The sequence below is a fragment of the Protopterus annectens genome, chromosome 7.part0, assembly GCF_019279795.1.
Source record: "Protopterus annectens isolate FY-2018-M chromosome 7.part0, PAN1.0, whole genome shotgun sequence".
NCBI classification, from domain to species: Eukaryota; Metazoa; Chordata; order Ceratodontiformes; family Protopteridae; genus Protopterus; species Protopterus annectens.
In genome coordinates, this window is record NC_056739.1 from 127,351,317 (window position 1) to 127,376,789 (window position 25,473).

Here is a 25,473-nt window from a genome sequence, read left to right on the forward strand (position 1 = left end):
TCTTGTTTGTCAGATAGTTTTTTTGGGGGGCGGGAGTGGAGGGGTGGATGCAGACTTTGAACAACTATACACATGAACACTTGCAGAAGAGCCTGCCTCACTAATAAGTGAATATACAGCTAAAGTTTGTGCACAGAGGTTACTGAACAGCTGTATACTTGCCCCACCACACCGCTGGGAACTTTTTTATTTTACTGTTATAACATTGCTCCAGACTTCAGATTATTATTATTTTTTTTTTGTATATGCTTTTTGCATCAGTGCTTGCTGACCATCAAGCTTCCCTTTCTATTTTAGGGCATCATAATTACAGTTTTTTGAAATGCTTTTTGTGAAATTTTGTGAAATTCAGCTGGTATTTACTATAAAACCAGTGATAAAATGTGCACAAGGCTGAAGTTACATAGGTAACTTAGCAGTAAAGTGTTTTCAGTAATAGCTGCTGTGCAGCTTGTAAAGATGCAGGTACATGTCTTGCTTTTATACTCTTGGGCAAGAACAGGCAGCCACCTTCTATCATCACCTGTCTCAACATGCCAGACAACAGTACAGGGTATTAAAGCTGCTAATGGCAGTAACTCTTGGGGTAAGAGATATGCCTCCACATTGACAGTGTAAGGGTTTGGGAAGGTCAAAAAGTTGTGGTAGAGCACTATGTACTCAAAACATGGAGCAAATATGGAATGGCAGTTACTGTAGGGATCATTTGGATGATTGAAAAATGCCCAAGTGGTAGTAAAAAGAAAGGGGAAGTGCAACAAATGTGTAAAAAAAGCAGTGAAGAATAAATCTAGATTGTGGAAAAAAGTAATGCAAAATGGCAGAATGTCTTTGGTAGGATTTTCACAACTGAAGGCATTATTGTATAGACCTTCCAGTAAAAGTTATATTGGGGGAGAGATTTTTGACCATCAAACATTGACATTTTTTAACACAAGCTTAAGTCTTTCATTTCCACCTTACCTAAAGTCTCACTGCGTGCTGATTGGAATTCTGTTGCAGAAATATTAATTGCAGAGTCTCTCAGCAAGACTGTGTGCTTAGATTTTTCATGCTTTTGACCAGTGGAGCATCTTTTTGATAAACTTGAGTCAGGCATTTGGTTTTGCTTATTTTTCTCAAATGCTTGTATTTCATATGAGTTCCTGAATATACACTTTCCCTACTAGATTTCACATATTTCCTTTGATATGTCGTTAGACATTCACTTCATTGTTCTTTTAGAAAAGGTGAAACTGTCATGATGATATGTATGTGGTATGTCTATTTGAAGAGTTTTTAGAGGGAGAGTATATTGGACATTCAAACTGGATAGTTTTATGCATTCCCTGTTTTGATGACATTTGCCTATTATCTACTATTATGGTGAATGCTTTGTGTAATTATTTTGTCTTAATTTACTGTCTTACTCCTTATGACTTTTGTTTTGTTTGGATTCCATTCTCCCCTCACCCATCAAGCTTTGTTCACCAGTTGACCTGTTTCGTTGCTGTCATTCTGTCGATGTCATGGGTACAGGCACTCTTGCTACGTCCTTATGTGTATTGGAAAGGATGCAGTCATGTGACTGGTGGCACTATGTAAGCAAATGTCAAAACTCCAAAGAAAATTTCCTAAAAGTACTTTGAGCAGCAGTGGAGTTTTCTCTCTCTTCCACTGTTGCATGACTTGTGAATAGTATATAGACGTTCGGAGGATTGGGGGGGATCCCCCACATGTGTAGTACAAGAGGGCTTGCTTCCTTAAAAAAATGTTTCTTTCAAGGATCTTCAGGCTTTTTTCACGGTTTTGGAATTTGCATAGTGTGCTAGCACTTTATTACTTTATTACCATGAATCTGGGAAAGGAAACATTTTTGGTCCTACCCCAGAGGGTTCATCTGTAGGAAGACAGCTCCTTCCTGCCAGAGTTTGTCAGCTGGCACTGGCCACTTATTCCATCCCTGCATAACTGTCTCTTCCTAGGCCTCATATCAAACTTGGGTCGGCTGGGATGTACTGGCAGATTCCAATGGACTGTTTCACTGGGGTCTGATGTGAGTTAAGTGTTTAGTCAGGACAGATCTATTGCAGGCAGTCTTACTGCACCCAGTTAATTGCCATGATAAATTTGATTAACTTTATTATGACAGCCTTTTTTTTTTTTTTTTGTCATCTTGATTACTGTGATGTGGCGGGTTCTACTTTCACACTCATGATGTGTAGTGAATGCGCTGTCTTCAGTGTCACACCAGCTCAGAGAAAAGGGAATGCATTTTCCCCTTTTCTGTAGTTTAGTTTAACAATGGAAGCAGTTTATTCAGAGATCTGATTTAGAGCAGAACCACTGCTTTGGGGTGTGCATGACTTTAGAGTATGTTGTTTTTGAATTGTCAGTTGTGCATTGCAGCACGACACAGTAGCCTTGTTACCAGTAGTGCGGACTAAACCCTTAGAATACTACTAACAGTTTAGCTGATTTAGCTTTAATTCTTAGCCAGACTTAAAAACTGGAACCCAAGGTCAGATGTTTACCTACACCCCTGTGGCCCTCTACTTGAAATTTGGTCTTACTACTTAGAAATGGTGGAAGTCTGTCCTAGTGGTGATGGAGGTGAACAGCATATTTTAGGATGTTTTTAGAATGGCAGCACATAAACTTAGTAATTGATGTGTGTATGTAATAACATAAATATTCACATCTGTATATGAATATATATGGATATGTGTGTAAGAACATAAAGTACGTACATCTGCTAAGCTAGTACTATTGTACTCTTGCTCTCCTAGCAGTATACTCCCTGTCAGGATTGCCAGCAGCCAAACCCACTCTACTATACTCCTCTATCTTCCATACCTCTCACTGCCCTTTGCTACTATTGCTCCCTTCTCCTTCCATCCCATTAGCCCTAGTATTACACTGGTGAGCCTCTGTATTCCTGCATAGTCCACTAGTGAACACCCCTTCTCCATTCTTTCTGAGCTTAGGGACTAACTCACAACTCTCCTTGTGCCAGAACAGGATCTGACCCCAACTACTCCCTCTTCCATACCTTTAGCCCACTCCTTAGACTTTGTCCAGACCCACTCCACCTCACCTTCTACTACTTACACTTCACTCATATTGCTTCTCTGATAGTCTCCCGCTCCTCTTCTGTTCTTGGGCTGAACCCGCTCCGTTCGCCCTGCGGGCTCACTCCTCTCCCCTACCCTGCCCCCAAATCTCACCTGCCCCCTGCTCCTCTACATTTATCCCTCCAACAATCCACTCCCACTTCCATTCTACTCCAATCAGTACTCAGTTCCCTAAACACACCTTCCCTCTTTCCCGCCAAAACTAACTTTCTTTCTCCTCCCCATTCTCATCTAATTAACCAATCCTACTCCACTCCCTCTTCTAGACCACACCCTCTATATCTAATACTACTCTCCTTCACTTCTTATATATCATACACTCTCTATATAACACTATCTCCTTACACTAACATCATATTCTATCACTGTGCTACTGTTACTTTTCACAACATGCTCTCTAAATACTCCTCCATCTTCCCTTCACTAATACTTCTCCTCTCCTTATCTTACTTACACCATCTCTCCCAGCCTACTATCACCTCCACTACAATCATACTCACCCATTTCCTCCTATCTTTATCACTCAGACAACCTACTTCTTTTCCGATTCAAACTTATCCCCCATCACACTATCTCAATTCCTATAGGCACTAGCAAATCCCCACAATTCACAATAAACCCCAATCTCACAACCCTGCTGTCTATTAACCTAAACTATTACATACAACACCTGATCAGTACTCTCTTATCAGGTGACATCCATCCCAACCCAGGCCCTGCCACTATAACCAACACAACTAAATCCTTACTATTCACCTCCTTAAACTCACAAAGTATCATTAACAAAGTCCCCAACCTTCATGCTTGGCTTACACACAACAAACCGGACATCTTGACTATTTCTGAAACCTGGTTGAAACCACATATTAAGGACTCTGAAGTAGTTCCCCCAAACTACTCCATCATAAGAAAAGACAGACCTCTCAAAAAAGGCGGAGGAGTAGCCCTTATATATTCCTCTTCCCTAGTAGTTTCTCCCTACAACAAACCTATCCCACACTTCAACAACGCTGAACTTCTCCTTACTATATTACAAATCAATAACCATAAACAAATATGTATAGCCTCTCTCTATATCCCTCCAGGTGACAATATCTCTACACTTGAACTTATCCTTTCTTGGCTATCCAGTAACATTAGCAATGAAACCATAATCCTAGGAGACGTAAACATTAACTGGACCCTTATCCAAACTCCTTCAAACAACACTAATATCAACCTCTACCATTTCTCACAACTGATCAACTTGCCTACTCATCCAGCCAAAAACCCCTCTAATGGGAGTATACTGGACTGGATCCTAGTCTCCCATCCTCACTATTTTACCAAAAGTGGCACCCTTCCCGACCCACTAGGTGATCACTTACCCACCTTTACCCACCGACTTCCAACTATCCTTCAATGGACCCACAACATCATTACTATCCGCAATCAAAAAAACTTCAACCCAATAACTTTTTCAAACTCACTAAATGCAGTAAACTGGGCTTGTCTAAAAACATTACCTCTAGACAACGCAGTCTCATACTTCAACTCTACATTCTTAAAATTACTTGACTCCCAAGCTCCCCTACGGACTAAGAGAATAAAAACCAAATCAGCCCCCTGGCTATCTAAAACTACTCTATCCTTCATGAGACAGAGACAAAGTATGGACACGCTACCAAAAACATAAGACAACCCCACTCCTCAATGAATAGAAACTGCTCCGCAATAAAGCTAAGAAACTTATCTCATTTGATCGACAAAACTATTTCACTACACTCCAAAACCAAAACAAAAATAACCCTCAAAAATTCTGGAAAGGAATCTCCACTCTCCTCCACCCCAGCAAACCACATACTCCTACCCCAGATCCAAATGCTCCAGAACTAGATTTAGCCACCCAATTTAATACCTTCTTTATTGACTCTATTTCAAAACTAACCTCTTCATTCTCTACCTCCTCCCCATCTTCTAATACTCCATCACTCACCACCACAATCTCTCCATCAACTCCCTACTCCCAATCCACCAATTCCTCTTCCACACAAATCCTATCCTCACCCATATCACCCCAAAACTCAACACCACCCGAATGCACTACCTTCACTTTAAATCCCATTCCTACTACTACTATTAAGAAACTCCTCCATAAACTGAAACCATGTACCAATGCTCCTGATAATATCCCTTCTTACTTTCTTAACATTGCTACCGAAAGTCTGGCCTACCCAATTAGCATCCTAATTAACCGCTCCCTACTAGAAGGCACAGTTCCCCAAATTTGGAAACAAGCCTTTATTATACCATTACATAAAGGAGGTAACAATAACACAACCAATTTTAGACCCATAGCCATCCTGTCCCCCATTTCAAAAATCCTTGAAAAATGTGTGCAAATCCAACTCCTTCCTCATCTCCTAGACAACAACCTGATAACCCCCACACAGCATGGCTTCAGACTCAATCATAGCACCATGACTGCCCTTCTCTCCTTCCTTGAAATAGTAAATAAAGCCCGAGACTCTGGACAAATTGTTTCCACCTTACTTCTTGATCTTTCCAAAGCCTTCGACACTATCTCTCACAACCTGCTCTTAACTAAACTCTCCAAACTCTACCTATCCTCCTCCTCTCTGAACTGGTTCTCTAGCTATCTATCCAACAGAAATCAAGCTGTAAAATGGAAGAAAGCAACTTCCTCCTTCCTAAGCACCCCTACCGGAGTCCCCCAAGGCTCCATATTGGGCCCTCTTCTCTTCAACATCTTTATCAATGACTTCCACAAATCTATCCCTTTCTCTAGCATTATCCAATATGCAGATGATTCTACTATCATCTGCTCTGCCTCTTCTATCTCCACCCTACAAAAACTTACTCAAGACGCCTTCTCTTCCACAGAGCAATGGATGCTTTGCAATCATCTAGCTCTCAATGCCACCAAGACCAAATTAATGTTATTTACTCCCTCCAAACTACCTCCCCCCAACATAAACTCACTCTTAGTTACCAGTCAAAATAACTCTCCTCTTGAAATAGTGTCAGAGACCAAACTTCTTGGGGTCCACATTGACAACCAACTCAAATTTAATTCCCACCTACAAAAGAACATCAAAAAAACACATCAAAAACTTGGCATGCTATATAGACAAAATGCCTACCTCACACCTACCACTAAAATCACTCTAGCTACTTCCTTCCTCATTCCCTCCCTCCTCTATGGTGCCCCACTACTTACTAATCTTCAGTGCTCCTTAAAAAAACAGCTCACCTCTTGCTATAACAAAATAGCTAGATTCGCTACCACCCATAAGTCTTCCACTCACCACTGTCTCTCCCTCCATAAACTAAAATGGTTAGAACTTCCCAACTATCTTGCTTATACTCAACTAAATCTAGCCCACAAGCTTATTCTAAACCCATCCAACTGTCCCTCCCTCTCCTCTGCCTTTAAAATGCACCATCCAAATAGAGTTCTAAGGTCTAATAATCAAAATCTACTACAGGTCCACAAACCAAATCATCCCCCAGGCAAAAACCTCCTTTCCTTCAGCCTTGCTCGCCTCTGGAACTCACTACCACCAAACATCCGCACTACTTCCAACCACTCTTCCTTCAAGAAGTCACTTTTCTTACACCTAGCATCTCAATGGGAATGCTCTTGTACCCACCCCTCATAACCAACTCTACCTTTCCCTGTACTACCATTCTATTCTATTCTTCTACTATGTTTGTTCATTAAAATGCATTTATATTTTTGCTTTTATTCCTTCTTTAGCCTGTACCAAGATTGTCATTGTCAAATGTTAAGTACAATTATGTTTTGCTTATGTTCTTTTATAGTATGTACATATATATTTACTGTAATGCACATTTATTTTCTTTTTTGGAGCTCATGTTCTTTTATATTATGTACCTAATAATTACTGTAATGTACATTTATTTTTCTTTTTGGAGCTTTTCTCCCCAGGACTCCATTGAAAACGGGTTCTTCAATGGCCCAATGGACTATCCTGGTAAACCAACTGCAATAAATAAATAAACAATAAAATATGTGTGTACGCATAAGAAGCTAGTAGCAAGTGTTCATTGTTAGTGTGTTTCTGTTTAGAGAGAACAGCAGCCACCACCTTCAAAGCCACCTCCTGATGAAGGGACTGTTCAAGAACAGACTTATGCAGTACCACAAAAGGTATCAGCACTTCTTTCTTGATCATGTATGGTTTGATAGCAGTCTGTTTAATTTACTGCATTAAACAGCTTGTTAGTTTAAGTCTTCAAACTCAGGTCAGTCTTTGTGTAGTTCTGTGCGTAATTTAACACTAAGCTAAACATATAAATATTTATTTACAAATTTTTTTTTTCTAATGTGATGAACCATCCTGTGATTAGTTGCTGTTCTGACATGTGTACTGTTATCTGCTTTCCTTAGTGTTTACTTTGCTCATTGGTTTATGCTCTAAGGAGGGTCTGTAGAAGAAGCTTAGTAGCTGGTACAGACATGAGCAGGATGCACTTTTGATATTGTGTTGCGCTCTTAACTGGAATCACTGTGCATCATTCTGGTATTAAGGTAGTTTGTCTCCCTATCCCTGCTTCCCTAGCCATGTGTCAGGCTATGCATGTCCTCTCATAAGTGGGTGCTTTGGCATGGGGAGGATGGTGAGGTTCCTAACTTCAGCCACCTTCACTTTTAGTAGATATAAACTTAGAAATCCTGAATCCTGATACCCGTTACATTCTTTTATGTGTGGTGTTTATCTGGGTTTGTGATTACAGTGTAGATGTAGTTAAAGTGATGCTAAAATTTAGTGATGAGATGTGAGGGGAGGGGTGTGTGGAAAGTATTAGAGAGAAAATTATTTTTATGTCCTGTTGGTCAAGTCTGAAGTCTTTTTTTTAAAATGTCTTTTTTTGTCTTACCCTTGAAAATACTTGTTTCCTCTTTAATGAATGGCATATAGTACCATGTTACTTTGTTTTGCATTGGGGCTTTTAATGGCTTAAAATTAGAATTTGCAGCGAGTAATGTAAGACTGCTGAATAAGAACTCTTCCATTTCCCTGCAGCAGGAGTTGAAAGTGACTGCTTATCTGGGTTCATTGGTAAAACATCTATATTTAGAGCCTTGTTTGTTGAGGATTTTTTTTAGGTGGAGATTTTCAGTATTTATAATGATTTGCAGTTGTCAGTTTCAGAAGTGCACAGCTTTGTACATTTTCTCGTCTTTTTATAGTTTTACTTTTTTTATCCTCATTTACTTGTTCTTTTGTATTTCCTAATCATATCTGATTCCTTTTCATTTAAATCTGCCTCTCAATACAAAATGCTGTGCTACAGTTTGTCGTGTGTGTGTATATAAGTAGATAATTCCTGAAATGTGCAAAACTTAACCGTCTTGTATGTATACCCTCTTAATGACAATGTTTGAGAAACTGTTCTGCAAACAACTTTTAAAATGTATTAATAACGTCAGACTTGTTTGCGATGCTTAATGTGCTTTTAGAGCAAGCTTCATCACTTTGACAGCCATATGTAACAGTATAAACAGCGGCTTGCTTCCAAAGAGGCCTGTTTGCTGATTTGACTAGGGCATTTCATTCCTTTATTGTGCTGCACTCCTACTATGACCTGCTGAGCTATTTGGCACTCTGGTCCTAGTATGGCTGCTCCAGTAGGACTAGTAGGTTAGTGCAAGTGACACCCATTCAGTCAGTGGAATTTTCATTAGCAGATTTAAAGATTCTTTTGGATCCTATCTTAGTTTTTCCTTAAAAATGTAATATTATCAGACCGCTATTCACCTCAACGTATATGCTGATAACAACCTCACAAGAAAATTTTTCACAGCTCTGTTGAACCAAATGGCTTAAAATTAAAAAATAAAGCAGCATTAATATTATTTGGGACTTATGAAAGACCACAAGAAAGCTGTCCCATATTTATCAAAGATTTGCTGAATAGTACCATCCTTCAGAGTCTTTAGAAATAAATATTTGGGCATTACATTTATTCAAAATTCGTAAAGATATGAATTGAAACTGAGTTACAGAATTTATTTCTGACCTCTGTTTTCAGAAACCTGTTAATGCCACAGTTGAGTATTTCTTGCTAGTAGTTGCACTGCAGTCCTCATGCAACACCTCATTACTGCAAGCTACAGAAAGTAAGAAATGCCACTCCTGAAAGTAATCGCTGCCATGCCCACACAAAAAAAAAAAAAAAAAAAAGACTACCTATAAATAGTGGGGTAGTGTCTATTTGGTATTTTTAGAACTTATTTGCATAATGAATTGAATTTCAGAACTTTGTTTCCAGGTCAGTTAAACTTTTGCTAGATTTGTGTCTGAGCAGTCACCTGATTAAAATATTTGACTGCACCGTATTCTAGTTAAAGGATCATGTGATCATAGGAAGTTACTAGGCTATTGGCCCCAAGGCCGTTATAAGTCTAGCCAAGAGTTTCGCCCTTGTTTAGACAAGTCAGCACCTGTTGATTCTGTCCAGCAGGGACACGGGTAGAATCCCAGGGATGTATTTTCTGTTTCCCATCCAGTTATACAGGTTGAACTTAAAAAGGGTTAAAGAGGCACTATGTTTGACATGGAGGAGGAGTCTGTTCCACAGATGGGGAAAGACTTTGGGGCACAAATCTGTCCCGCCAACAAGTCCTATTGATGTCACAGACATGGTTGAAGCCGCTGTTTACTATTAGCATGTCGAAACCGCATTGGACAACCATTTAAAATGTTGACTCTAAATGTGGAATTTGGCATGCAGAAAAGTAAACCAATTCGAAAATAAATACATCAGCAACAGTTGTTCGATGTATTCGACATAGCAGGAGGTGACGTCACTCATCTCCTGCTATGAACATTAATGTACCATTGGACTGTACAGTCGGTGGTACGTTAATTGTACTGTTTTGCAGGGGGGCTATGCTCCCTGCACCGCCCACACCCCCTGCACATTAAATATACCAACTCCGAGATAGCAGTTCAGTGAGGTAATGGGCTAATTCCCTGTTCCTCAATGAATCGATCCCCCTGCACAGTGCCGAACCCAAATGCACAACTGACACTACCCGTTTGCTGTAGTGTAGTTGATCAGTTTGGGTTTGACATTTTGCCCACTTGGAAACTGCAAGTCGACCATTTGCTGGTCGATCAATGCAGTTTAAAAGTTTTAATTGTAAATAGAGACCACACATGTAGTTTACTCGAGTGGAGCTTGACTTGCAGATATGCAGCATTCCATCAAGGCGGGGTCTGAGATCGCCTTGTGTGCTAGACAAAGGTCACCTCTGAAGAGTCTGTGTGAAACTGAGTAGAGGGATAGGGCCGTTATCCTGTCTGTGTATGGTAGATTTTGGATGGGCCCTGGATTCTCCTGGTGAGGAACTCTGTGGTCTCTCCAGCTGCTGCATGTGCTTTGCGAGGTACATGTCGAATGGGGCATTGTACTCGATAATGGGCCTTATAAGGGAAGAATACAGGGATGTTATGACCTCCTTGTCCCTGGATGAGATACCATTACTTATGAGGTGTGTCATGTAGAAAGCTTTCCCTACAATGGAAGCAGCATGGTGGTCAAAAGTCAGGTTGCTATCCACCTGGGTGCCTGTTTTGGCATGAGTAGTTCTTCCAATCTCTGTTTTGGTAATTAGTCACCCAGGATCAGGATAAAGGGTTGAATCTTGTTAGATTTGAAGAGGTTCATATAGGTGAATTGGGCATCTTGAGTCAGCTTTAGGAGCCAGTAGCTAGCTATGATTTGTATAGGGTCTTGTCAATGGTTAGCTGCACCTGGAGTGTCTCCTGTGCGTCATACTGTTTGACCAGCCTGGAGATGTGTGTGTCTTTAATATATATTGAAACTCCACTTCCTTTGGCTTTATTGCCCCCACAGTTTGGGGACTGAATGTATGATGGGATGAGTAACCAGGTAAGACTGGGGTGCTCTCCGCAGCTTTGAACCAGGTTTCTGTGACTGTGCAGATGTCAGCATTTTCCAAGGTTAAGAATACCTGCAGTGAGTGCAGTTTCATGTTTAGACTCCTAGCATTTAGCAACATGAGCTTTAATTTGTGTTCTGTTGAAATTTTTATGTTGGTAGTTTTAACCTCATCACTTTTCCCAAAAAAAGGCACTGTGGGCAAGGCAAGAGCCATTGCCAGAAGCCTGAAACCCAAGTAAGACAGATGCAGGCCATCTCTGGCAAAGCATCGTGGTCTGCCGATCATATCTTCCCAGACTGTAAGGTACTGAATCCCCCTGGAATGACACCAGAAACTAAGCCAATTGTTAAATCAATCATTTTTTTTGTTTATATTGAAGCATCTTTCTGAGTGATGGTAGAATGCTGCTTAAGGTTAGGGACATACCTGCCTGGAACACAGATTCAGCGAGTTCAGTCATGTCTCTCTTCATATAGCCCAGGGAGGTAAGTCTCAAGTCATTCATGCCAACATGGACTATGACAGAGTCATAACAGTACCTTTTGTTGAGAGACTTGAGTGCATATGTGATATGGCGGATTCTAGTCCTATGACAGACAACTAACTGTGACTTTTTCCTTTTCAGCCTGGTGAGAGGCACATCTGTGTGTGTGTCACAATGGAATCTCCTATGACTATTATGTTAGATTTATGGTTAAGCCTTAGTGGCTGTGAGACACAGGTGTGTGGACTATGCGTGGTATGTGGTGTGGAGGGCTGTGGAGATCATGTGTGTTTTTGCCTTGGAGGTCTCCTTTGTTTGGGTATGTTTTTGTCGAGGACTTCCACAAATGTTGGTGTGTGTTGTGTAGGTGTGGATGGAGTTTGAGGTGTAGTGATGTGTTGACAACCTTCTCAGTACCAGATGGTACTGGCTTGTGAGGGAGAGAGCATAGACTCTAGGTTCCTAATGCAATTGCTTCTCTCACAAATTGTGTTCCTAGGGTGGGGCTTTTTCTTTGTTTTGCACTTTTACTACCTCTTTTTGCTTTAAACTGCAGCTTCTATAAAACAGCCAGTATTGTGTGTTTGTGACACCTGGTTGATTGTATAGCTAATCCTCTATTTTACTGTACTGAGTGTTCTTGTTTGTAAATTTTATTAGAAGCTCTTTCTTTCTTTTCTGTGAATTTCCGCTCTGTCCTGCTTTTACAACTTATTCTTACATTAAAGTACAGATCCAATGTCAATTTTCATTCATTCCTCAGTTGGGTCCAGATCTAACTCTGCTGTTATTTACACGTCGTGGCCACTAGAAACTCTTGAGCTGCTCCCTTATCCATAATGCTGTATCCCGTAACATACCTCAGATCAAGTTTGCCACTTTCGTGTTGGGATATGGTTGCTGTGAACTCTTGAACTTAGTGTTCAAAGATGGAGATAAGCTATTATCTTATCTTGTCTTATTACCCTTTCTTATAGAGACCATATTTTCTCCTTGCCTACACGCTAGTGTAATTCTTTCTTACCATTGCTGGTAAACATCCCCTTTATTCCCTTTTGTACGGTTAGTGCATTCTTTGATGCTGTTGTTGGTATCTCCTTCCTTTCTTTTATCTTTAATTAAAAAAAAAAATTTCTTTTTCTTTCTCAAAATCCTTTTGGCAAAATGTCTGAAAAAACATCTGGTTTTAAAACATGCCAGACGTGCAGTCATAAGTTGCCTTTCTCTAATGTGTACGCTTTATTGTCAATGCCCTGAGCGCCTTCACAAAGATTGTGATAGTGGACCATAAGAACAAGCTTATTTTAAAGGGCTTGCTTCCTTCCTTCCTTCCTTTTCGAAGGCTTTACGTGAGGCTCAACTCCTCCAAACCAATAACAAAAGAAGACTCTAAAAAGCCTTTGGATCTGTGAGACTCCTCCACTCCACTCCTTCCTCTGATGCGATGGTAGAGCCTATTAGAAAGAAAGACAAAAAGTTGGATCCAAGACCAGCGTCAGACACCAGATCTGCTTCCATGAATCCTGTATTATCAGATCCGAAGCCTTTACCTGGAACCTGATAATGTCCTTCTATTTCTATGTTGTAGTATTCTTGTTGTGGGGTTTCCTGCCCTCAGGTGACTCGTACGTCGGCTCCTATACAAAAGCTACAGCTTGGCTGTTACAGCTGTCTGGGATGTCACAAGTAAGGGCCATAAACCAGGGGCCTTAAATGTGACATCTGCACGCACAATCCAAAGAACTTTTCAGCCGCAGACTACTGACGCATCATGTGTTCGCTCCTTTACATCAGATTTCTCAAAGCTAAGTAACCCATTGGTTTTTTTTTCTTCATATCTGATTGTTATTGTGTAGGCTTGATTTTGTTGTAGTAATTTATAGCCGATGTCCGATAAAAAGGGTAAATGCCAATGTGGGTGCCAGATACCCCATAAAGACTCGCATGATTGGTGTGTTTTTTGCTTAGGCCGGGAGCACGACTATACATCTTGCTCCATTTGTCAATCATTTGTACCGAAGACCCTACGCAGCCATCTGGCCACGCTTAACCTCTATTTAGAAAACCAGCGCCTTAAGCGGTTAGTCGTAAGGATGGATCCCACCTCGGAGGCTGCTTCAGAACCTCCGTGTAAGAAGGACAAGTTTCCTAGGCCCTCTTCATCTGTCGTTCTGTTACTGGCCGCCCCACCAACTGCCGATTTTAGGAGCTGAGGGACGCCTGGTGGATCCGTCAGCTTCAAAGACTACCTTTGCGGAAGTGTTGCTCAGCCGATGACCGGCACGTCCCTGGAACCAAACCAGACCTCGACCACGGTCGAGGGGGAACCAGAATTTGTGGAGCCTCCGACTGGGATCCCATCTTTGGATACCATTCCTACCAGACCCGATTCCAGGCCTGCTCAAACGTCTACCCCAGCAAAAAAGAAACAAAGTCAAACATGCCTCTCCCATTGCAGAAGGCCTACCTGACTGGCAGTCTTTCTCTTCTTCCCTGATCTAGACCTTTATGGCCCTTTGGCTTTCAGCCTCATCCTCTACGGCTCTACCTTTGCTCAGCCCTAGGGCTGCTTTTGTTCCCCCCCCCACCTCCGACTTCTCAGGTTAGGGAAGAAGAGCATGATACATCCTTTTCCACCTCTGAGGAATCATTATCTTACACCTCCCAAATTGCTTCACCCCAGGAGTATTATTCTCCTGATGAGGAATCTGTAGAGGGAGATTCGCCCCCTGAGGATATCACATTTGGTGAGACTGTCACCAAAATGAAAGACTACTTCAAATGGGATACCTCTCAAATGTCTGGTACCCAAAGGAGGTATTTTGAGCTTCTTCAAGTAGAATCCCCCTCCCCATTCTGATGTTCCACCAGTTCTGCATGCATACCTAGATGCCTTTAATTCTACATCTAAGTCTCCAGACTCACAGCCACCTGCCCCCAAGCGACCAGATCACTTTTACAAGGTGCCTGACGAGCAGAAATTCTTGGTCAAACCACCCTTAACATACCCAGCAGTGATTGCCACCTATCCTGATGAGCAATTTCTTCCTCTTTCCCTCCGCCTCACTCCTACTCACAGATAAAGACAGCAAATCTGTGGATAGGATTGGTAAGAAGGTCTACACCTCCTCCACTTTGGCTTTCAGAGCCATTAACTGTCAGATGCATATGACTAAATATGCTCTGGACTTGGTCTCTTAAACCTCTTCCATGCTGGTCACTGTCCCTGACTGCCCTATTAAGGCTGACATCTCTTCCAAACTTTCTCTGGCTATGCAAGTAGCCAGACACTCTATTAGATGCAGCTATGATGCTGCTGAAGCATCTTCTCGCTCTGCAGGATCTGATTCAGTTCTCAGGAGATGCTCCTGGCTGAGACATCAGAATCTTCCAGAAGACTTTAAGTCAAAGATCTTGGATGCCCCCCTGGACCACAGTTTCCTTTTTGGAGAACAATCTGAAGATATTTTTAAGAATCTGCAAGAAAAAAGTAAAGAATTACAGGACATAAAACATTTATTGGTGTCCCCCATTCCCAAGTACTACAGAAACTATCCAGCTAAAGCCACCTTTGTAAGGCGAAACCCAGCCCAGGCAGGTACTTCCTCTTCCAGATCTAGAAGAGGTGCAAGAAGACCCACCACTTCCAGACCTGCTACCCCGCATCCTCAACCAAGATGGCCTTTTCAGGACAGAGGAGGCTCCAACAATGTGTGACTGCCTTGCCCCCGTACCACTCTCAGCCCGGCTTTCCCACTGCCTCCTTTTCTGGGAAACCATAACCTTGGACAAATGGGTACTATCCATAATACAAAAAGGATATTTCCTCTCCTGGAAAGAAAAAACATCCATGAGATGCATCCCTTTCCCTCGCAAAAACCAACAGCATCTCTTTCCACAGGTTGAGACAGACGACCTGAAGCTCAGTACCATAGAACTAGTCCCCTCAGGGCAGGAAGGAGAAGGATGTTCATCGTGCATACAGCTGCAGTCATAACAGATGGGGTTCTCCTGCCATCAGGCGGGTTCTCGGTCGGCCGAATTCCAAAGTCTAGGTCCGGCGTCGGTTGTTATCGCTTCTTCCCTGACGTCAGTGCAACAGGGGTATAAAGGAACCACTCCGATGCCATTTTCTTCAGTCTTTCTTGCCGTGCAGTGCCCGAAGCAGAAGCAGTTTGCAAGTGCCGGTCGGCCAGCTCCTGAGATTACGAAAAGTTTGGAAACCGAAGTCTTTTAAAAGCTAAGTACCCCATTGGGGAACCTTTTCTTGCCTCAGACCAATGTCAGACAAAGTTAATAATTGTATTTCTTGTGGGAAGCAAATACCGCATAAGGATTTCCATTCCCGTTGTATACCTTGTTTAGGCCCAGACCACGAGGTCTCGGCCTGTCGCTTTTGTGCTACATTCAACAAACGCACTATTAAGCGTCGGGCGGAGTTCACCCAGCATTATTTTGGAAAAGCATTTAACTATACCATGTCGTCGGATACTCCGACTCCAGTTTTGTCTAAAAAACGCAAAGACAAGGACCGACACGCGAGGTCTGCGGCCTCTACCGACACCACGCCAAAGCCGACTACACATGGTCTGGTTCTCAGTGAGGCGCCTACGCAGCCCCTGCCTACCGACGACCAGTCTTTGACGGTGTCTCTTGTACCCGAGGTCGCAGGCTCCTCGGCCCACACCCCGACTACAGATACCGAAGCCACTCTTGGCGCTGAAACTCAGAATGTGGACAGATCCACTTCCACTCAAGGTGTCTTCAGACCTTCCTCTTCTTTCTCCATCAAGGCTTTCACAAGGGCTAAAGCAACCATGCACTCTAAGAGACCAGCTACTCAGGGCCCATCCCCAGGCCCCATGCCTAAGAAACGGATACTTAAAATGGCTGAGGATTTAATTAATCTTATCAGAGGTTCTCAGCCCCCTCCAGACAAAAGGCCTAGAGAGGAGGTAGATTCCCCCTCCTCTGATCAGGGCTCCATTATTTCAAAGCACTCTGATGATCAGGAACATTCTTACTCCCCTTTTGAAGACTCTGATGCGGAGGAGTCCATCCCTTCTGTATCCCCCCCTGAGGATTACTCATTTAGGGAAACTTTGCATACGTTAAGGGAACACTTCCACTGGGAAGGCCAGGAATATTCTGATTCCAAGAAAAGGCTCAGGGAATTTCTCTTGCTTCCTCAGCACAGGCCTCTGGCTATACCTCCTGTTTTGGACATACTAGATGATGATTACTCGGAGGCCTGCCTTAACCCGGACTCTCTACCTCCAGTTCTTGTTAAGCCTGGCAGGTACTACAGGGTTCCTGACTCTCACCAATTTCTATACAAAAGCCATGCGGCTGACCCAGAAACCATCTCACAGGGCCCCAAGGGAGTTGAGGCCTCCATTGCTAAAAATCCATTGCCTTCCGAGAGAGATTCCAGATCCTTAGAAAGGTGGGGAAAAAAGGTATATACCTCGGCTACCTTATCCATGAGGGCCTTAAACTGTCAGTTTCATAAGCTAAAATATCAACAGTTTTTGTTATCAGAATTGAAAAGTAAAATGTCACAGCCTGAACAACCAGACTTAAAGGAGTTGCAGGATTTGATGCATAGTGCAGAACAAGTGGGTAAGCATACCTTACAGTGTGGTTTTGATGCTCTAGAGGCCTCATGTAGAGCTGCTGTTACAGGATCAGTCATACGTAGGCATGCCTGGCTCAAGGAACAAGCCCTGCCTGATCATGTCAAAGCTAAATTACTAGACGCTCCTCTTCAAAAGGATGTACTATTTGGTGCTAATGCTGAGGAGGTATTAAGGAAAATGGAGGAAAAAGCTAAGTCAATGCAAACAGTGAAAGAATTTCTATAGGTTCAACCCCCACGTTTTTGTAGAAATTGGCCTTCAAAAAAACTGGTCCTTTCCTGCCACAGACAGACCCCAAAGAGGCGGATACAGGCGCCTGAGGGGCAGAGGGCAAGCCCAAGGATTGTATAGAGGCAGACAATGGCAAGCCTCTACACAAAGAGGTGGTGAGAATAACTCGCAATCTTTCAGAAAGCAAACCCAATGACTTTCCCCTTTTCAGGCCAACCAGGTCTCAAATGGTAGCCCCCTTAGGAGGAAAGCTGTCATTATTTTCAAAAAATTGGCATATTGTCACAAAAGACAAATGGATACTGGACATTATAAACAGAGGCTACAGATTTCATTTTCACACCCTTCCAAAAATGAGAGGCATGCCAAACCTGCCACACAATCAAAGGGCAGAGGCACAAAGGCAAATTACAAAGCTCATGAACATGAAAGCTATTCAAGAGGTACCTACGCACGAACAAGGCCAAGGTTTTTATTCCAGGCTATTCCTGGTACCAAGGAAGGGAAAAGATTGGAGACCTATTTTGGACCTGTCCATCCTAAACACATGTCTACTCGTACCAAAATTCAAGATGCTCACTCCACAGCAACTTCTTCCCATGTTGGGCAAGGGGTCTTGGCTGGTAACATTGGACCTCAAGGAGGCATACCTGCATGTCCCAATCAGACAAAATTGCAGAAGATACCTCAGATTTCTTGCAGGTTCAATTCATTATCAATTCTCTGCATTGCCCTTTGGCTTATCTACTGCGCCCAGAGTATTCACGAAATGCCTGGCACCAGTAATTGCCTTCTGCAGACTTCAATGGATACAAATATACCCTTATTTGGATGACTGCCTGATCCAAGCGGACAGCAAGAACATACTTCTGAAACATCTGGCTTATGTAATAAGGTTGTTGAACTCTCTGGGATACACAGTCAACAAAAAGAAATCAAGACTAATACCTTCTCAGAAGATAATTTTCCTGGGTGCCAACTTGGATACAAACACCCAGATGGCCTACCTCACGCCAGAGAAGCAGGGGCAGCTAACTCAATATTTCACAGCACTAGCAAATTGCACCAGGCTTACTGCAAGGAAACTCCTGCAGGCTCTGGGATTCATGGCATCTTGCATCTTACTAATCCCATGTGCAAAGCTGCATATGAGGAAACTTCAGTGGTACCTAAAAAACATGTGGTCTCAACACAGCCACAGTTTGTAAACAATAATACCACTAATTCCATGTCTGCAAAAGGAATTTCTGTGGTGGGCTCAAGCTTGCCAAACAAACACAGGTCTTCCATTCAGCAAGCCTCAAGCAAATCAAGTCATCACAACAGACGCCTCAGACTACGCGTGGGGGGCGCACATGGCAGATCGGTGCATTCAGCGCAAATGGCCCCAAAAAGAAAAGCACCTTCACATCAATCAAAAGGAAATGCTAGCAGTAATAAATGCTATTATAGCTTTCAAGGACCTTCTGCAGCCAGGACAACTACTGATAAGAACAGACAACACCACAGTTATGTGGTACATAAACAAGCAGGGTGGAACACATTCCTACCCCCTATGCAGACTGACCATGTCACTTTGGAACATGGCCATGGACTTGCAACTCGAACTACAAGCACAGTACTTGCCAGGCAAGGAAAACACGCTGGCAGACAACCTAAGCAGAAATATGACAGATCCACATGAATGGAAGTTGCATCCAAAAGTCTTTACAGAGATAATCCAAGCATGGGGAAGGCCAGACCTAGATCTATTTGCCTCCCACAAAAATCACCAATTGAAAAAATTTTGCTCAAGGATTTTCCACCCAAAGGCCTGGAGAGTGGATGCTCTCTCTTTTTGTTGGACATCAATGACAGTTTATGCCTTCCCACCTCTTCCTCTGCTGCCCAACGTTCTACTGAAAACCAGAACAGACAGACCAAAGATGATCCTCATTGCTCTGAACTGGCCAAGACAACACTGGTACCCACTCCTGAAGAGCCTGACACATTCACCACTATGGACACTGCCTCTAATGCCACTTCTCTTGACTCAACACAGCTTCAAAACTCTTCACAGCCAGCTAAAGACACTCAATCTAGCTGCATGGAAGATCCCTTAGCATCACAACAAACCCTACTCCAAGGAGGTTCAGGATGTCATTTTGGAGGCCAGAAGGCCGTCAACTAGAAAAGCTTACTCCGCAAAATGGAAGCGGTTTTGCGCCTGGAATGAGAAAAGGGGTCAGGATCCTGGAAAACTGAATTTACCTCAAATACTACAGTATTTAACTGAGCTGTTAAGCAGTGATCTTTCATTCTCCTCCATCAAAATCCATACCTCAGCCATTTCTGCAGAATACAACACTGACCCACCCTTATTCTCACACCCTCTCTTAAGGCAGTTCCTCAGAGGGGCTAAGAATCTAAGACCACCAAGAAAACAGCCAATACCTGCTTGGGATCTCGATTTCATTCTGGAAAAACTGACCTTGCCTCCCTTTGAACCAGCTTCCTCATCAGATTTGCAATATTTGTCCTGGAAAACAGCTTTCCTTCTGGCAATTACCTCAGCTCGTAGAGTTTCAGAACTACAAGCACTCCTGGCTGTGCAGCCTTTCATCATCTTCCATCAGGACAGAGTTTCCTTGCGAACCAACCCGTCCTTTATGCCTAAAGTGGTATCCAAGGTAGCTTTGAATCAGGCCATACATCTACCTACCTTCTATCCTAATCCTCAAAACAAAGGGGAGAGACTACTACACTCCCTGGATATCCACAGACAGCTACGTTATTATCTGAACCGAACAAAGCCTTTCAGAAAATTAGACCAGCTCTTTGTGTCCTATGCTGTAGGAGCTCAAGGAAAGCCAATTTCGAAACAGACAATCTCTAAATGGATAGCTCACTGCATACGCTTTTGCTATTCCTTTCATGGCAAGGCTGTACCTACAGGCATCAGATCTCACTCCACAAGGGCCACTGCCACCTCTGCAGCCTTTCTCAGAGGAGTCCCAACCAAAGATATTTTGGAAGCAGCCACTTGGGGTTCTGTACATACCTTCTCCAAGCACTACCACCTACCATTATACTCCAAAACTAGGGCAGGCTTCGCCACTGCAGTCTTGCAAGGCATCCTGGCTCCTCCTAGTACCACCTAGTGCCTACCACCCCTTTGTTAGCTTTGGGATTCTACCCATCTGTTATGACTGCAACTGTATGCACGATGAACATAGTACAGTTTTGTACCTACCATAAATGTAGATGTTAGAGTGCTAATACAGCTGCAGTCCAGGTTTCCCTCCCTCCTTCCCCTCTTGGGACTATCCTAATGGCTAACACCTCCTCATACAACATGAGGGGTATTCTTTTATGGTGTATTTGCTTGCACTACTGGTTTTTGATATTATTGCATTGCATTATTACTTATAATTATGTTTTGCCTTCCTTCTGGGGGCACCTGACATCTGGGGCAAGAAAAACTGAAGAAAATGGCGTCGGCTGGTTCCTTTATACCCCTGTCGCACTGACGTCAGGGAAGAAGCGATGATAACTGATGCCGGACCTAGACTTTGGAATTCGGCCGACCGAGGACCCGCCTGACGGCAGGAGAACCCCATCTGTTATGACTGCAGCTGTATTAGCACTCGAACATCTACATTTATGGTAGGTACAAAACTGTACTTTTCTACTCCCATCTCTTCCTGGTTCCCAAGAAAGACGCCCCATGGAGACCCATCTTAGACTGCTCCTTCTTAAATCTTTACCTTCTGGTGCCCCCCTTCAAAATGCTGTCACTTCCAAATCTGCTTCCTGTCATACCAGCCAAGTCCTTCATGGCCACCTTGGACCTAAAGGAGGCCTACTTGCACATACCCATTAGGCCTTCCCAAAGAAGATTTCTGCATTTCTCTGGACCCTCCTCTCATTTCCAGTTTACTGCTTTGCCCTTTGGTTTGTCCAGTGCCAGTGCCCCCCCCCCCCCACCACCACACACACACACACACACACACACACACACACACACACACACACACACACACAGAGTGTTCACAAAATGCCTGGCCCCAGCCATTGCTATTTGCAGAACTCAGGGAATTCAGATTTACCCCTATCTAGACGACATCCTAATACTGGCAGAGTCCAAAGATACCCTCTCAAATCATCTGCATCTCACCATGTCCCTGCTATAAAATCTAGGCTTCATCCTCAACATTCCAAAGTCCTCCTTGAATCCAAAACAGGACAAGATTTTTCTGGGTTGCAGAATCCAAACGGACAGAATGAAGGCTTTTCTTCCACAAGACAAGGTCCAGTCCCTGACCTCCCACTTCACAGAGCTGCTGGAGACACAGGTAACTGCAAGGCAATTCCTTCGACTCCTGGGCTTAATAGCAGCAACCATCCCTATGCTCCCACTGGCCAGAATGCATATGCGCAAGCTACAGTGGTACCTGAAAAACATTTGGTCCCAGCACCAGAATCACTTGGAGCAAGTAATCCCCCTCCTTCTCTTTCTAAAGAAAGAGATCAGCTGGTGGATCCAACAAGTCCAGCTAAACCCAGGGCTTCCACTACAGCTCACCCCCCAACACAGGTAATGCATACAGATGCCTCGGATTCAGGGTGGGGAGCCACATTCGCATCTTTCAGGGTTCAAGCAACCTGGCACCCTGTCGTGAGGGCCAAACACATCAATGTGAGGGAAATGACAAGTCTTATTGTCTCTAAAAACCTTTACCCCTCTCCTTCTTCCAGGGGTTCTTCAAATAGTAACAGACAACACCACTGTAATGTGGTACCTCTACAAACTGGGAGGGTCAAAGGCATGTCAGCTGTGCAGACTAACCCTGCTGATATGGGATCCAGCCTCTCGCCACAACTTATCCCTGCAGGCAACCTACATTCCTTCTCAGGACAGCAAGCAAGCAGATCTTCTAAGCAGAACATCCTTTCCACAGCACAAATGGATGCCGGACAGGACGGTGGTCTTATACATTGTCCACCAGTGGGGCACTCCTCAGATAGACCTGTTTGCCTCCCCCCAGGAACAGGCAGCTGCAGACCTTCTGCTCAAAGACCTACTCCCCTTTAGCCTTGGGGGTAGACACTTTCAACATCTCCTAGGAGGGGAAGTTTCTTTATGCCTTCCCCCCCCTTCCCACTGATTCAGAAAGTCGTCCTGAAAATCAGGAGAGAAAAAATGAAAATCTTGTTGGTGACTCCCTACTGGCCAAGGTAGCACTGGTTTCCCCCTAGGGCAGTCACTACAAGTTACCATACAAGGTGGACCTTCTGATACAAGAAAGGGGAACTCTCATCCACCCACACATGCAAATGTTATCCCTGACACTGTGGATGATTCTCCTCCACCCACACTTACAGATGTTATCCTTGATACTGTGGATGATTCTCATCCACCCAGAGGTACAGATGGTATCCCTGACACTGTGGATGATTCTCATCCACCCACACTTGCAGATGTTATCCCTGACACTGTGGATGATTCTCCTCCACCCACACTTACAGATGTTATCCTTGACACTGTGGATGATTCTTCTCCATCCACACTTACAGATGTTATCCCTGACACTGTGGGTGATTCTTATCTACCCACACTTGCAGATGGTATCCCTGACACTGTGGATGATTCTCATCCACCCACAATTGCAGATGTTATCCCTGACATTGTGGATGATTCTCATCCCCCCACACTTGCAGATGTTATCCCCAACATTGTGGATGATTCTCATCCACCCATACTTGCACATGTTATCCCCAACACTGTGGATGATTCTCATCCACCCACACTTAAAAATGTTATCCCCGACACTGTGGGTGATGAACTTTTGATCCCATTCAGACACCATTACTCAGAGGACATGCTTTCAGTCCTGAGGGAGGCCAAGAAACCTACAACAAGAAAATCATACCTAACTGAATGGGAAAGATTTACAAAATGGTGCCTAGACATGAGAAGGGACCCTTGCACTGCAGATCCCCACTAGTTCTTACTTATGTGTCAACTGATAAAAAGTGGGACTCTCCTATTCTTCAGTGAAAGTACATCTTTTTGCAAAATCAGCCAGCTTGCCACTAGACCCTCCCTTGCTAGCCAGGCTCTATGTAAAACTCTTCCTTAAAAGGGGTGTTTATACATTAGACCTCCAAACAAAGCCTATCCCTCCCCCATGGGACTTTAACTTCATCCTGGAAAAGCTTACCCAACACCCATTCGGACCTTCTGGGACAACTTCCCTCCAGATGTGTACATGGAAAACAGTTCTACTAGTGGCTATAACCTCAACCAGAAGGGTTTCAGAGCTACAAGCATTAATGGCTTTCCCCACTGTACTACATTCCACAAAGACAGGGTAATCTTGAAAACCAACCTGTCTTTTATGCCCAAGGTGGTCAACGATTTGCTATTAAACCAATCTATCCACCTTCCCACCTTCTTTCCCTCTCCCATCAATGGAAGGGGAGAGAGGATACTATACTCCCTGGATGTACACAGACAACTAAGATTTTATCTGGACAAAACCAAATCCATTAGGAAATCAAAACAACTCTGTTTCCTTCCATCCCAAAGCATTGGGCAAGGCAGTCTCCAAACAAACCATCGCAAGTTGGATCAGGAAGGCCATCTGTTTTTGCTACTCCCACCATGGGAAAATCTCCCAGTGGGAGTAAAAACCCATTCCACCGGGGCAATGGCCAACATCCAAGGCTTTCATAAAAGGTCTGGACACTTCTTCCATTATGGAAGCAGCCACATGGTCCACTATCCACACTTTCACCAAACACTACAAGTTAGATCAGGTCTCTAGAGCTTGTGCAGGATTCGCCAGGGCAATCCTACAGGGCTTTGTAGAAACGTCTTCCGCATCCGCCACCCTTTCTTCCAACTAAGCTGTGGTACTCTCCCATAACAAGAATACTGCAACATAGGAATAAAATGACATAGAATAGTTGTGCAAAATCTTACCATAACCATAGATGTTCTCCTTTTCCATGTTGCAGTACTCCTTCCCACCCACCAGTAACTCCCTCATCATTCTCCTTTAGTCCCAGTTAGTGACCCCAGGGTCCCATACCTGACACCACTGGCACCTCTTCCTGTTGGGCCTTCTACTCTACTCTACTTTTTTGGAACAGCCCGACTCCCCGTCGGGGATATTGACATGATCAAATAAGACCCTCTCAGAATTGGATGTGGTGTGTCTTGTGGATCAGCTGTTGACGGTGAGGGGGATTGCAACACCTTCTAGAACTCCCCTCCCATCTGGAGTTGGGAGTCTATCTCCACGGACTCCAACATATTCTCCTCCTTTGACCTTCTTGTAGGCATCGAAGCTCTCAGCAACGACTCTTTCAGTTCCCACTTCTTTGGTTCCACTGGTGGTTCTCACAGTGATTCTGGAACTGACCCTTTGGTCTTCGGCTTGTTTGGAGATGGGTCATCCTCAGGATAGTGACTGGACTGCAGGCACCGTGGCCCCTAGTACAGCACCTGTTTTTTCCACGGTGCAGTCTACTACGGTTCAGGGAGTACTGACAGTACCGAATCCTTTTGGGCCTCCTTCCTTGGGAGTGGGCTTGTTGGAGCTGGGTATGACTCTGGCTCCCTGGTTGCCTTTCTCTGTTCTGGCCTCCTATCCCTCTTTAGACAGGCCAGCTTTCCAAGTGATGGAGAGGGCCCTTGGCTGTGTAGGCAAACTGTCGGCATCAGAATACCAGTTATGTCCTCCCTCTGAACCGCAGCTGACACAGGCCACTGCATCAAGGACCTGAGCACAAGACCCTCAAGGTACCCTACCGCAGGGTGCCACCTCTTTGGTGTCCTCATCAGAAACCCCTGCTGAAGAGGTACCACGCAAGAGGACTTGCAAAAGGAAGCACGTTTACTCCCCTGAGGAGTCCCTCACCAAAGATGTGGTCTGCAATGAAGGGAAGGGGTCCCCACGGTCACCCCCTGATGATGTCTTCTTTGGAGACGTACTGGAAATCGTGAAACAGCGGGGAGACTGCAAGTCCACCAACCCTTACTCTGAGGAGTCTGTATTCTTGCAGGCTTTCCGTGCTCGA

The 25,473-nt window shown here is 43.8% G+C and overlaps 1 protein-coding gene across 1 annotated transcript in view; it reads left to right on the forward strand.

Annotated features, from left to right (window-relative positions):
• Positions 1 to 25,473, forward strand: part of ANKS1A (ankyrin repeat and sterile alpha motif domain containing 1A) — a 3,005,277-nt gene that overhangs the window by 1,216,971 nt on the left and 1,762,833 nt on the right. Inside the window, exon 11 of the mRNA XM_044076145.1 lies at positions 7,207 to 7,287. Coding sequence (XP_043932080.1) covers positions 7,207 to 7,287 — 81 coding nt within the window. The remainder of the gene's footprint in view (positions 1 to 7,206; positions 7,288 to 25,473) is intronic.